Below are 12,876 nucleotides of genomic sequence, written 5' to 3' on the forward strand. Positions count from 1 at the left end.
AGGGGATGATGCATGCTCTGCCAGGAAGCAGAAGGGATGTGGGATTGAGCCCCGGATGTGAGAGGCAGCCTGGCATGCAGGGAGTTCACCCTCTGTGTGATTGTCCTGGCACCGCCTCCCATCTGCTGTGTGACTCTGTATCAGTTGTTCAGCCACTGAGTTCTGTCAAACGAACATAATGCTAATCCCTGTCCCACCTCCTTCTTTGCGTGGTTCTGAGGACCAGGAAGGGTACAGAGGTGAACGAACAGGCTTTGCTCTGACTGCTGCCTGCCACTTGCTCAGCTCCCTTGTCCTGACCCCTGGCCATCCTGACCCTAGCTGTGGAGCTGATCTCTCCAGGGAGAAACCTCTGGCATCGCCAAGGGGAAGGGAGAGGGAGCCTGGGAAGAGGTGCCCGGCTGTTCCCAGGCATTTGTATTCTTGCAATCTTGCTCCAAGCTGATGCTTGCTTTTGCCGCTTTAATAATTACTTTTTTGTATGAAGCTGATTTAGGGGAGTTCTGGTCTCTGTTGATCATCAAAAACACCTTTAGGGAGCCTGGGAGAAAGTAATTGAAGCTCCTGTGTGTTCCCCTAGCTGCCCTTTTCTCATGTTCCTCCCTCTACCCAGAGTGTCCTTTCCCCGCCGGATCTGACAGATTCCTACCTATCCTGTAATCCTGAGCCTCCCTCCTCCAGGAAGCCTTCTAGGACCTCTCCAGTCAGGAGCACTCCTTCCTCCCTCTAGAGACACATCCCTTCCTCTGCTTTGGATCACAGCCCCGGGGGTTCCCCTCTGTCCCAGGGCAGAATGGCTCCCTTTCTGCACTGCCCCCGGGACCTCTATTCTTGCCCTGGCATTTGGTGTTGTGAGATTCTGTTTATGTGTTTGTCTCCCTCGTGGGGGCTCGGAGCTCCTCTGAGGGCAGGGGTGAGGACACGGCCAGCTGGTGTCTCCAGAGCCAGCATGGGGCCTGGCAGGGAGAAGGTGCCCCCAAAGCCTACTTAGAGGACTTGAATTGTCATCCTTGCCCCATGAGACGCTGTGCTCTGGGAGGGCAGGGGCTCTAGACGTGTACTGAACCAAATAAAGATAATTATAAAGCAACTGCCGGAAACCTGGGGACATGTGAACACTCAGCACAGGCAAGTGCAATGGAAAGGCCTGTCTGAGACCAAGGATCAGGGCGGCGTGTGCACCAATGCGGTGTTAGATGGTGCATATCAATAAATATAGACAGAATAATTTCTTGTGCTCTCCTTTAGACGTGAGGGAAAACCCTACTGCTTCCCTCATCAGTGAGTTAAACAAATCTTTGATATGTGCTCATATCTTTGTATGAGAATCATGATTTTAAGTATTTGAAAACTGTTCTTTGACCCCCATCACCTCCATCGACGAAGGAAATAAGCCTTTGACTAGCCACATGGGAGAACAGGAAGGTCGGAGAAGGATTTCAACTCTGCCTCCCTAAGTAGAAGAAGAAGAATCTGGGAATTAAGGAGCTCTTGCTCAGAGCCGCAGGGTACAGTAGCCCAGGTTGTGCACTGCCCATTTCCGGAAGTCAGTAGTCACACAGCCTAAGACATGGACAGCATTCGTTGGTGGCCCTGCTGGTACTTTGATTCCCAGGGCTCAGTAGGAAGACTAGAGCCTCTTGGCTCCAGCACAAGGTGACTCTAGCAATAGGGCATGGGATGGGGTGGGAGGAGAAGACAGATGAGCCCGACTGCCTGAGAAAGGGAAGAAAAAGATGGAGGGAGTATCCTTACCTGTGACAGAAATAGCTCCAAGACCAAGTTTCAAAGCCAAAGTGACTGATATACCTCAAATCGACAAGATTATTTTCTACCATCAGTGGAAACATAAGATTTCAAAACAGAAGAAATGGAATTCCATGAGAGAAAAGCAGGATCACATTGATGTGCAACTAAATCTGCTACTCACTCACACCCCACACATGAAACACAGATGCTTTTGTGCAAATACACACTTTGTTCACATGCGCACAACATCTCTTCCCCTCAGAGGCCCCCAGCCCTGCTCAGGACCTGTCACTGAGTCTATTATCGTGCCCCTTGGGTGACCCCAGACCAGCGCCCCTTGCCCCCAGAGAAGCCGTGTGGACCCCTGACACTCAGCCAAACCGAGAAAAATACCAACTCAAAAGGAAAGTGGGGAGGAAAAACCAAAGTGGCGTACCCAGCGTGGAATTCAGGGCAACTATGTCTTTCACGCTGGCTTCTGTTAAAAGGAAAGGAACAAACAAATGAACAGAGAGAATAAATAAACGAAATGAAAAAAAAAATAGAAGAGGTTATCAGAGCCTGTCTGAGATTGACCCTGATTGCCCACCGTCCCCCATGACCCACCCCTCAGTCCTGGCTCCTGACCACTGGGGTTGGGGGGGTGGGAGGGGCCATCCCGAGAGCATCCCATCCCTGGAGGCAGGCTTGCTGGGCCTCGCCAGACCGTCCCATGTTCCTCATCTCCAGTACTGACCCAGGATCACCAGACCCTCGGGGTCCACCTCGTACTCAGTCCGATAGGGAGCAGGGACCGAACTGTTGGCCGCGGACAGCAGCTCCTCTGCCAGCAGGGCCCGCACCACGTCGGGGCTCAGCATTGGCCGGTGGTGCTCCGGGATTTGGAGGATGAACCAGAAGAAGCAGGTGAATGGTCCCTCCCTGGGGCAGGCGGAAGTGAGAGGGGCTGGGGGAGGAGCCTGGAGTGTGGGCCCCACCCAGCCCCCTGCTCCTAGTGGGAGTTAGAGAGTGATGGCAACTGTGGCTCATGTGATGGGCATGGAGCCAGGCATCCCTTTTCATCTTCATGGTGGAAACCTAACACCCTCTAAGGGAGGAGCTTTGAAGAGGGTCACCCATTTGACAGATGAGGAAACTGAGGCGTGAGAGGTTAGGTTATATGCCACAGACTATGTTATAAGTGAAGGGGACCACTGCACTCCCCACCCCTACTGCTTCTCCGTGGTCTCATCTGATACCTGTCAGGCCCTTGATAAAGACACCACAGTCACTGTCTAGTATAACCCTTGCCACACCATTGTTTCCATTCTACAGATGAGAAAACCAAGTTCAGTGAACGGAGGTCACATGCAGGAATCCAAGTTTCCTCTCTGTGTCTCAGTTTCCCCATTTTAAAACACGGAGGCATTGCATCAGAAGCCTACAGCATCCCCTCCCATTCTTTGAGTCAAAGGCTCTAGCAAAGTCTGCTGAGGGTGGGGTGTGCGCAAGAAGACTCACCCAAAGGAGTAGACGGCACTGGAGTTGTAGTAAGTACCTAGGCGGGTGCTGGCAATGAGTTCCTTGAGCTAAAAGAAGGGAAAACAATCAGAGTCCCCTCATGACGCTCTGCAGAAACCCTCTCCTACCCTGGGATACCCTTTGACCCTCCCACAGCCCTCCTTGACTGAGGAATCTATAGGATAGAGAGGCTTGCCCATGGTCACACGGCAGGTAATGGCCACGACAGGGAACAAACCTCATTCAGTCTTTATCTCCCTCCCCCTGCACACAGGCGGGCTTCCCTGGTGGCTCAGAGGTAAAGAATCTGCCTGCCCCTTCCACTAGCTCTAACTTGACCAGACTACCAGTGGCTTCTCCCCCTCCATCAAATCATTCCTTGGCTCTGAGAAGCTCCCCCTGGGCTCCTGAGTCCCCTCCTTAGGCCCAACCACCAGCCACAGGGGCTCAGACAATTGGTCTTCGCACATGTTCAATGGCAGTGCTTCTGCGGGGTGGAATGCAGGATCGTGGGTTCTTAAAGGGCTCTGAATGGCACAGAGCTCTCATCCACATGCTCTCATTTTAACCCCACGACAGCCCTGCAGACAGGCACTGTTTTTATCTCTCCACTCTGCAGAAAAGGAAAGAGAGTCTTGGGTGGGTCTCCCCGAAGCAGGTCCTGAGGCAAGTGGTTTATTTGCAGGTGATTCCAAGACACACTAGTGGGGAAGGAGACAGGCAAGAAGGCAGCCAACATGGCTGCGAAGGTTCTGGGCAGAGCTGCGGGTGGCTGGGGAGCAGATCCAGCAGGGATCTTTGAGAGACTGTGGTGGAGGTGGTGGTTTAGTCATTGAGTCATGTCTGACTCTTACGACTCCGTGGACTGGGAACCTACCAGGCTCCTCTGTCCATGAGATTCTCCAGGCAAGAATACTGGAGTGGGTTGCCATTTCCTTCTCCAGGGGATCTTCCCGACCCAGGGATTGAACCCAGGTCTCCTGCATTGCCGAGACCGACTGAGCTATGAGGGAAGCCTGAGAGACTGTGGGGGCATCTTCAGAACTGCTCTCACCAAGAGCTGAGGGATCCACTTTCTCTGTCTCTTGTACCTGAGGGTTGCTGCTGGGAATTACTCCTCAGCACTTCCAGCCCACCCTGCTGGACAGGGTGCTGGCTGCGAGGGAGACCATCCCCAGTGCAATAAGCCATTGCTAGGAGGAGAAGGGGTGTGGGTGGGTCCTGGCAGCATCCTTACGCTGCCCTAATTTTCAAAGGTCATGCTTCTACTAAGTGGCAAAATCAGGATTTAATCCAAGTGCAATTTGACCCCAGAGTCCACTAGCTTTCCCACCAGTCTCCACCGTCTCCCTTCCATAGTGCCTAGAGCAGGACTCTGATCCTAATGACTGTTCTGGATGGTTTCACCCACTGGCTGGACATGATCAGTCCCCTCCACTCTCTCCCCCCCCACCCCCGCCCGACATCCTTCCTACCATCTTCTGAGCTTTGGCAGTTTCACTGCGGAAGGCACTGGACTCCCGGCGGGCAAGGTCCTGGGAGAAGTGGCGATTGAGCACGCGGAGGCTGCCTGAGTACACCTGGCTGACCGTCACCTCTGCCTTGTACCCTGCCCAGGAAGAAACCAGCAAAGGTTAACCAAGGGAGTAGATGGGGATGGTTCCTGTGTCCCCTACTCCTTCTCCTGCCACCCTGAACCCTCAGCACAGCCTCCAGCATCTTGGGCCTCCAAGGCACCATCATCACTACCATCATCTTTGTCATTGTCATTCAGAGTTTGTGTAGTGACAAATTGGCCCCACAGAGCCAGGGAGGACAGAGGTCCACAGGCGGGTGGTGTCCCAGGGGCTCCCGGGCAGAAGTTGACCCAGTGATCAGTCCAGGACATGGATACCGAGAAACCCACATGGGCCCAGAAGGTCAAGTTCTTGATTTAGCACCTCTGTGTTGTCCAGTGAGTTGTCCAGGCTGCACCTACTATGAAGGGTATGCTAGTAAACCAAGACAGACAGGTGTCCCCACATGGCCCTGACAGTGATGGGTAAGATAGACTTTCCCCCAGTAGCCATACAGCCTGTGGGATTCATCTGCTAGGATGTCTTAAAGGAGAAGCACAAGGTGCTATTGAGGGGACATGGAAAGCCCTAGGCCAGGGTGACACTCCATCTGAGACAGGAGGAATGGAGACTAAGTTAAAAAGAGGGGAAGAAGGGGAATATCTTCGGGGCAGAAGGAATAGCATGTGCAAAATCTCCACAACGGGGCTGTTTGGCTGGAGCAATCAGACTGGGGTAATAAGAGGCTGAGACATCAACAGGGCGGGATTTTGGTCTTTCCCTGATGAATAAGGGAAACCATGAAAGGTTTAAAATCAGGGATGATGTCATCAGATTTCCGTTTTACAAAGATCGTTGTGAGTGATCTGAAGACAACAGATTCACAGCCCGGACTTTCTTCTATTCTTATTCAGTCATTTATTCATTCATTCAACACATATTTATTGAGAACCTGCTATGTTTAGGGACTGGCCTAGAATACATGGGAATATACTGGTAGGACAGTGAACAAATAACAACAAAACCAAACCTGTCCTTAACAACTTGTAGTCTAACAAGAAAGATAATAAACAGCGAACACAGGACATAACATGTTAGAGGTGTTAAGTGGTGTGGAAATCAAGGGTTGCTGCAACATGGAGGCCAGAGAGGAGGAAAGTGGTGTTGGCCAAGTGGATGTTAACCTACGGAAAGAGTATTCCAGGCAGCATACTGGCAAGTGCAAAGGCCCTGAGGCAGGAGCTTGTCTGCTGTGTTTGAGGAACAGCAAAGATTTGAGCAAGGGGAAAGCAGAAGGAGATAAGATGGTGAGCGAAGGGTCACATAGGACCTTGCAACCCGGGGAGGACTTTGATTTTTGCTCTGAGTGAGATGGGAGCCACGGGAAGCTTTAAGCAAAGAAGTCAGATGATTTGATTCACTTTACAAAACAATCCTTCTGCCTTTGTGTTGTGAACAGGCTGTAAGCAGGCCAGGGCAGAAGCATGGGGACCTACAGGAGGCTCCTGCAACTGTCCCAGTGTAAGTGGTCCAGGGGAGCCTGACCAGGCTGCGCAGGGAAGAGAGAAGTGATTGGAGTCAGGGTATATTTTGAATTTGCTGGCTGCCAAATGGGGGCTGGGCAGTAAAAGAAAGGGGAGTAAGGGGGAAGGATAAAATGACCACCACCTGGGGTGTTCTCTCCATTTTTCTCGATTTTAAAGGATTTTCTTAGGTCACGATTTTCTATTTTATTTTGTTTTTTGGCACACTGCAAAGTATGCAGAACTTCCCTAGCCAGGGATTGAACCAAAACCTCCTGCAGTGGAAACAGTCTTAACCACAGGACCAGCAGCGAAGTCCAGGTCACTAATGGTTATACGATAAAGTTACAATCATTTCTCAAAATCTCAAACTTCTGAAAAACTTGTCTATAAAGACACATTGCCTCAGATATATGGAAAATCAATAGTTCAATATCATTTTATGTTAACAACTGGTTTAAGTTAAAGCCCCCTTCAAAATATACTCCAAAGGCAGAGTGACAATTTATAAACGATTTAACTCTCAGTGAGGTCTGAAATACCCTTAGACATCCTGGAGGAGGAGCACCCCCCCCCACCCTCCCACCCTCCCGGTGCACATTGGAGCTCAAGGGCTGAAAATGCAAATTTGGGAATCATCAGGGGGTAAGGGCATAAATGGAGGCAGAGGGGAGGAAAGTCCTTCCAACAGCAAAGACACAGAGGAGAAGCCATCACGAGCTGAGGACAAAGAAAGTGTGGGTGCCTCGGAAGCCAAGTGAGGAAAGTGTTTCGAGGAGGAGGGGATGAGGTACCCAGTCAAGTGCTGCCTGCAGGTCAGATGCCATGAGGACCGGCCACCGGATTCAGCAGCGACCGTGACAAGTACTCTTGGGGTTGTAGGGGGTGGAGGGCAGGGAGTCAGATTGGAAAGGGTACCAGACAGAGGTGTAGAACTGGAGGGCACAGTGTTTTGAAACACCAGGAGTTTGCTACAAAAGGAATCTGAGAAATGGCTGGCGGGGGTGGGGAGACCAGAGGGACTGAATACAGAAGCTAAGAGAAGCACTGTCCACTGATGGATGGGGCCCCCAGAGGAGAGAGGGGCCATGGCTGGAGCCGGGCCACTGCATGGGCAGGCTGGGAGGACAGCAGGCTTTACAAGGCTTTTTGTTTGTCTGGTTGGTTTGTTCCCCACCCCCTGACGCACCACACAGCATGTGGGATCTGGTTCTCTGACCAGGAATTGAACCTGCGCCCTCTGCATGGGGAGCCCAGAGTTTAACCACAGAACTATCAGAGATGTCCCACATCTGGCTTTTGATAAGGCAGGGCTGGTTCACCCAAGCGGATGGTGGTGGGCACAGCACATGGGTACAGCTGGGAGAGCATCTGTGGGGCCTCTCTTCTGAGTGGTTCCGTTTTCTCATTGAAGCAGGAGGCAGAGTGGGTGGGGGATATGGGAGAGTTTGAGAAGAAAGCATAAAACTGTGGCCCAGGAGAGCAGGAGAGGGAGAGGATCAGGGCAATACAGCTGAGTGGGATGAAGGGCCTCGCTACCCAGATCTGAGTGGGCCAGCCCAGGGCCCACTGGGCTTGGGAAGCTGGTCCTCACCCTATCTCCTGGGCCACTGGGTCAGGCTGGCACTTATCCAGACGTTTGCGCCTCACTTCAGGCTTATCCTGATCCAGTGTAATAGGCCTCTTGTCCATCTCTCCTTCCAGACCAGACAGGGCATGTCTGTGGCCCATCCCCTCCCCAGTGCCCGATATCCGGAGCACCGCCTGGCCCAGGATGGGAGAAACTATTCAAACATCTCCTAAAGTGCTCTTCTACCTGCATCCCTCTGGGGAGAGGGTTGCCTTCCCCCAGCTGGAAGAAGCTCTCACCCCCTGGGTCCTCAGCCCCATGGAGCATCCTCTACCCGCATTGGGGTGATTCACTCCAGAAGTCTAACCAGGAGAAATCAGATGCTGTGAAGACAACTGGCAGGTGAGTGCCTGCCCCTCCCACCCCCTCCCACCGCCCCAGCTTGGTGCTCTGCAGTTTCCCCTAAAGACTAATTATCCTGCAGCCTAAGGAGGCCTTGGCAGCCCTGTGCTATTTGGGATGCTGGCTTCCTGCCGGTGGTGAAATGCCCACAGCTTCCACTCTTAGCCCGCGTTGCTCGGTTCTAAGCAGAATCAGAATCCACCCAGCATCACGGCAAGTGGGTGAGCGTCAGACCCAGGCTTCCTAACAGCTTTGGCCCAGGGGCTGGTTCTAGAACACCCCCTACCTCAACTCCCTTTGGAGTCGGGCGTAGGCTGCTCTCCCCAATGGCTGCTCCACCCAATGGCTGCTCCAAAGTGGGTCCCCATTCCTTTCAATGGACCTGAAATTCCACCAGGAGATGCAGTCAGTAAGAAAATGGTCTAACTTTTGCAGAGTGCATAATGGGAGGTCTCTGATCTCTTGGGCAAGGTGGGCTGTCCCTGCTAGGGTTCTGTTGGGTCCCCTCAGCTCGCTCTGTCCTAACACATGGCAGACTTTATGCTGAGGGCAGGGACTATCTCCAGAATCTGCACAGAGCTGATGTATATAGGAGGTGGTCAGTACTGAATGAATGAAGGATGGATGAATGGACCCAGAATAGAGGCTAGTTGCTCCTGGGGCCCCAACAGATTGATTGAAAACTGTGATACCAGAGACGGAGGGCCTAAATTCAGGACATGGGGAGATGCACCTGCTCTGGACATTCTTGCCCCCATTTCCCTCTGGGTTGAATTCCAGGTGTGCTCAGGCTGGGGTATAAAGCCATCAGCATGCATGGACACTACCCTGGACACCTGAGTCCTGGGTGCCCCTCCCCTTAATCCCAACTCCTGCCGGGTCCTGGAGACTCAGAGATGATAGAGCCAAGGTCCCCCCGCCCAGAAGAGCTGCCAGATTGGACTCAAGTGAGCAGAAATACTAATTGGTGTCAGACACCACTAGCACCACTGGGCCTCCTCCAACTGAGCCAGCTGGCTCCAAGCCCAGGGGCAACCCAGGAGGGCTGCAGGTAAGGGGAGGCAATGCTTACACTCCTATAGCTTGTCAGTTTACAAGAACTGGAAGAGCGCTTCTTCCTCAGCTGCTGGGAGTTAGGGGCACTTGGCCCCAGAAAGGATCTTGCACTAACATCTTACAAGACAGGAAGAGAGACTCCAAGAGAAGTGCATGTCCAAGGGCACACAGTGAGTTTCCAGGTGTTGCTGAGCCTGGAATCCTGGTCTGTCCTGTTGTGCCCCTTCGACCACCCTAAGTTCTCCCCAGGTGCCTCTCCCAGGGGCCCATGTGGTTACCTAGGAAATACCAGAGCAGGACCCCCACTGAAGCCAATGCGACCAGAGCCAGCCACAGGGGAGCCAGGCGGAGGTAGCCTCGGACTTTTCTCTTCGGGTCTTTGGGGTCCTTGAACATCCCTTCCGGCTCTGCCTCTTCACCATCACCTCCATCGCCCTGCCCGCCAGCCGCTTCGGGGGCCTTGGCCGTGGGCATCCTGGCAAGGAAACAGACCAGGGTTGGACACAGCCTGGCATTTGCAAGGGAGCCTTTGCTGAATGCTAGCCTTGCAGAGAAGTAAGACAGCACCTCTGCCTTTTGGAGGAGCGGGATCATAATGCCAGGTACCGGTAATTGAAAGTGGGCCCTGAGCCAGCTCCCAAAGGAGGGAAGCATACCTTGGAGCAGCTCACCCCAGGTGGCCAGCTGGAACCCCTACCTTTGCATCTGGCATCAGGGGAGAGAAAGACATTTCACTACCTAAACCCCACCCCCACGGCTGTACCCTCAGATGGAACTGGGGTGCATACATGGCATAAATGTTTCTATAAAGCAATTCCTCCTGCTCTCGGGATTTCCTAGCCTTGGCTTCTCTTCCATTAAGGGGATGCTTTTACCTTGCTCCTGGTTCTCAACAGCAAAGCTTCCACAACATCTACGCAATTCATTTACTTGGCCCTTCCTGCCTAGAAGTCCTGAGTCAGCTCTGTGTCAAGCCAGGGACTGCCCTCCAAGGAGCAACACCCTTCTTGTGTCCCCACTTTCCAAAGTATCTTAGGGGCAGAGGAAGGAGATAAAAACTAATATTCAAAAAAAAAAAGCTAATATTCATGTAGTGTCTGCACAAGACAGTTCATAGATATCACTCCCTTTAATCCTCTGGTCTCTGGGATGTGAGCACCATCTTCCTCATGCATTCCTCTTCCTCAGGTCCTCTCTCTGTAGACACTCTACTTGTATTTTCTTGCTTAACTTCCAAATGTCTTTCAAGGTTCTGCACTCATTGAACAGAGGAGGAGACTGAGACCCAAAAAGTTTTAGCAACAACTCAGTCCAGGGATTTCCTAGCCTCATTTTTATCAATGCAATATGAATGTCTGATGTTGGCGACCAGCCCCATTTTTCAGATGGAAAAACTGAAGCCCAGGGTGGCTAAGTCACTCACCAAAGGTTATGTAGCAGATAAGTGGGGGTCAAGCCCTGGTGTCTGACTCCCTGATCTTTCCGCTACTCTGGGCCACTTCCTGGAAATGAGGTGTTAAATAACAAATCATGATGAAATAATACCTGAATGTCACCTCTCTGTGCCCCAGGCCTGCAGCTGTCTCTCCTTCTAAACCCTCCAGGAAACTGCTGAGAGCTATTTGACTTCTTGGGCAGGTTTTCCACAGTCCAGAGAGGGCCCTTCACTCGCCCGCCCACCAGCAGAGCAAGGATCCCACACCTCTGAGGAATTAGCCTCTTCTTCCCACAACCCAAAGGTCATTGCACCTTTAAAATACATCCCCAGGTGTGTGTGTGTGTGTGTGTGTGTGTGTGTGTGTGTGTGTGTGTGTGTGGCAGAGGAGTCCTTTGGGTTGTGTCTTGGGTTTTCACACAAATGGTTTCTGAAAACAGGGCTCATTTGTGATGCTTGAAGTTTCTCAGTCAAGGATGTCTGGCTCCAGGTACATGGATCTCTTAACTGGCCTCCATGGATGCAAGGAAAGGAGGCGACTGTTGGTCATTCTCAACTGGGTGTAGGACTCCCCTCCACCAGAGGATTTCTTACACACAGGGCAGGCCCTGCTGGCTTTCATGGGGCCAGGACCATGGATGGTAAAGATCCCGCAATGAGTGGACAGCCCTGCCCACTGCTCAGAGTGTCCAAGGCACCCCAGGTGAAAGTGGCTGCCCCCCTGAGCTGAGTGGAGTGACTAGAGCCAGGTAATCCCTGTGATGGGCCAGTTCCTTCCCTCTCCAGGCCCTAAGTCCACTCCCTCTGCCAGAGAGCCACATCCCTATTTTACTGAGTCTGGATCACCAAGGACCTACTGGGGACTAGGAGAGCACAGAGGTGACCACAACTGACATTTATTTGAATTGCTTTTTCCAGTGTTTTAGTGATTTCCCTGGTGGCTCAAAAGATAAAGAATCCATCTGCCGGTGCAGGAGAGTCAGGTTCGATCCCTGGATTGGGAAGATGCCCTGGAAAAGGAAATGGCATCCCACTTCTTGCCTGGAAAATTCGATGAATAGAGGAACCTGGTGGGCTACAGTCCACGGGGTTGCAAAGAGTCAGACATGACTGAGTGACTAACACTTTCACTTTCCAGTGTTTTATAAGCACTGTCTCATGTAAGCCTTCTGCAGACTCTTGGGGGATAGGGTCTGTTATTATCCATCCCCATTTTACAGATGAGAAAGTTGAGGCACAGAGAGATTAAGGAACTTGACTGAGATCCTGCAGTTGGTCAACAGCATAGTCAGGCTGCAAACCCATGCTATTTGTCTCCAGGATAATGCCCTCACCACCATGCTTTACTGCCTCACACATCATCAGGGTACAAGGGGAAACTGAGGCTCAGAGAAGGTCATAGATCTGATACAGGAGGCCCAGAGGGGAGTAGTCCCAGACAGGCGCCCCCTTCTTCCCTCCATACACCAAGCACTGCCTTTACTCCCTGGCTTTTGCCTCCCCCATTAATGACACTCACATTCATCTGGGGGAACTCTGAGTATCACAGAAAATCCCCTGTGTGAGACCCAAGATCTGACACAGCCCAAATTGGTGGGGCAGGTGAGGAACACACCTGGGCTCCCCATCACCTCCCACCTTGACTCCCAGGGCAGTCTCCTAATGCCCTCTCTGCCTCCCATCTCTGCCTCCAGCACCTCTTCCATGTTGTCAGCAGAGAGCTCTCCCTGCCCAACTCCAACCATTCACATGCTCAGAGTCCTCTCAAGGCCCCTAGCCACCTCCAAACCCCTAGCTGAGGCACCCAAGACCCTCCATGGACAGGCTGCTGCCTTCGCCCCCATAGCCCCACTTTCATCACACACATCACCCTGCAAGTTTACAAGGTGTGCCTTTGTGCAGCCACACCCTCTGCCTGAAGGACGATGGGACCCCTCAATGCCAGCTCCAAGGTCACCTGCCCAGCGATGGGGCCCAGGGCCTTGGAGAGTAAGCCACTCCCTCCCCTAGGCAGTCCTTGGTCAAGATCAGCAATCTGCCTGGCTTTTGGCTTCATTTCCTCTTCTCTACAAGAAAGGCAAGTCT

General features: G+C 52.4%; 1 protein-coding gene across 1 annotated transcript in view; it reads right to left on the reverse strand.

Moving 5' to 3' along the window:
- The window catches only part of TMPRSS6 (transmembrane serine protease 6), a 32,444-nt gene extending 22,614 nt beyond the window's left edge, over positions 1–9,830 (reverse strand). Inside the window, exons 1-5 of the mRNA XM_065921524.1 lie at positions 9,635–9,830; positions 4,725–4,858; positions 3,250–3,317; positions 2,486–2,670; positions 2,186–2,227 (exon numbers count right to left, since the gene is read on the reverse strand). Of these exons, the coding sequence (XP_065777596.1) occupies positions 2,186–2,227; positions 2,486–2,670; positions 3,250–3,317; positions 4,725–4,858; positions 9,635–9,830 (625 nt within the window). The remainder of the gene's footprint in view (positions 1–2,185; positions 2,228–2,485; positions 2,671–3,249; positions 3,318–4,724; positions 4,859–9,634) is intronic.
- Positions 9,831–12,876: the final 3,046 nt, after the last annotated feature.

The sequence above is a fragment of the Muntiacus reevesi genome, chromosome 1 (assembly GCF_963930625.1).
Source record: "Muntiacus reevesi chromosome 1, mMunRee1.1, whole genome shotgun sequence".
Lineage (NCBI taxonomy): Eukaryota > Metazoa > Chordata > Mammalia > Artiodactyla > Cervidae > Muntiacus > Muntiacus reevesi.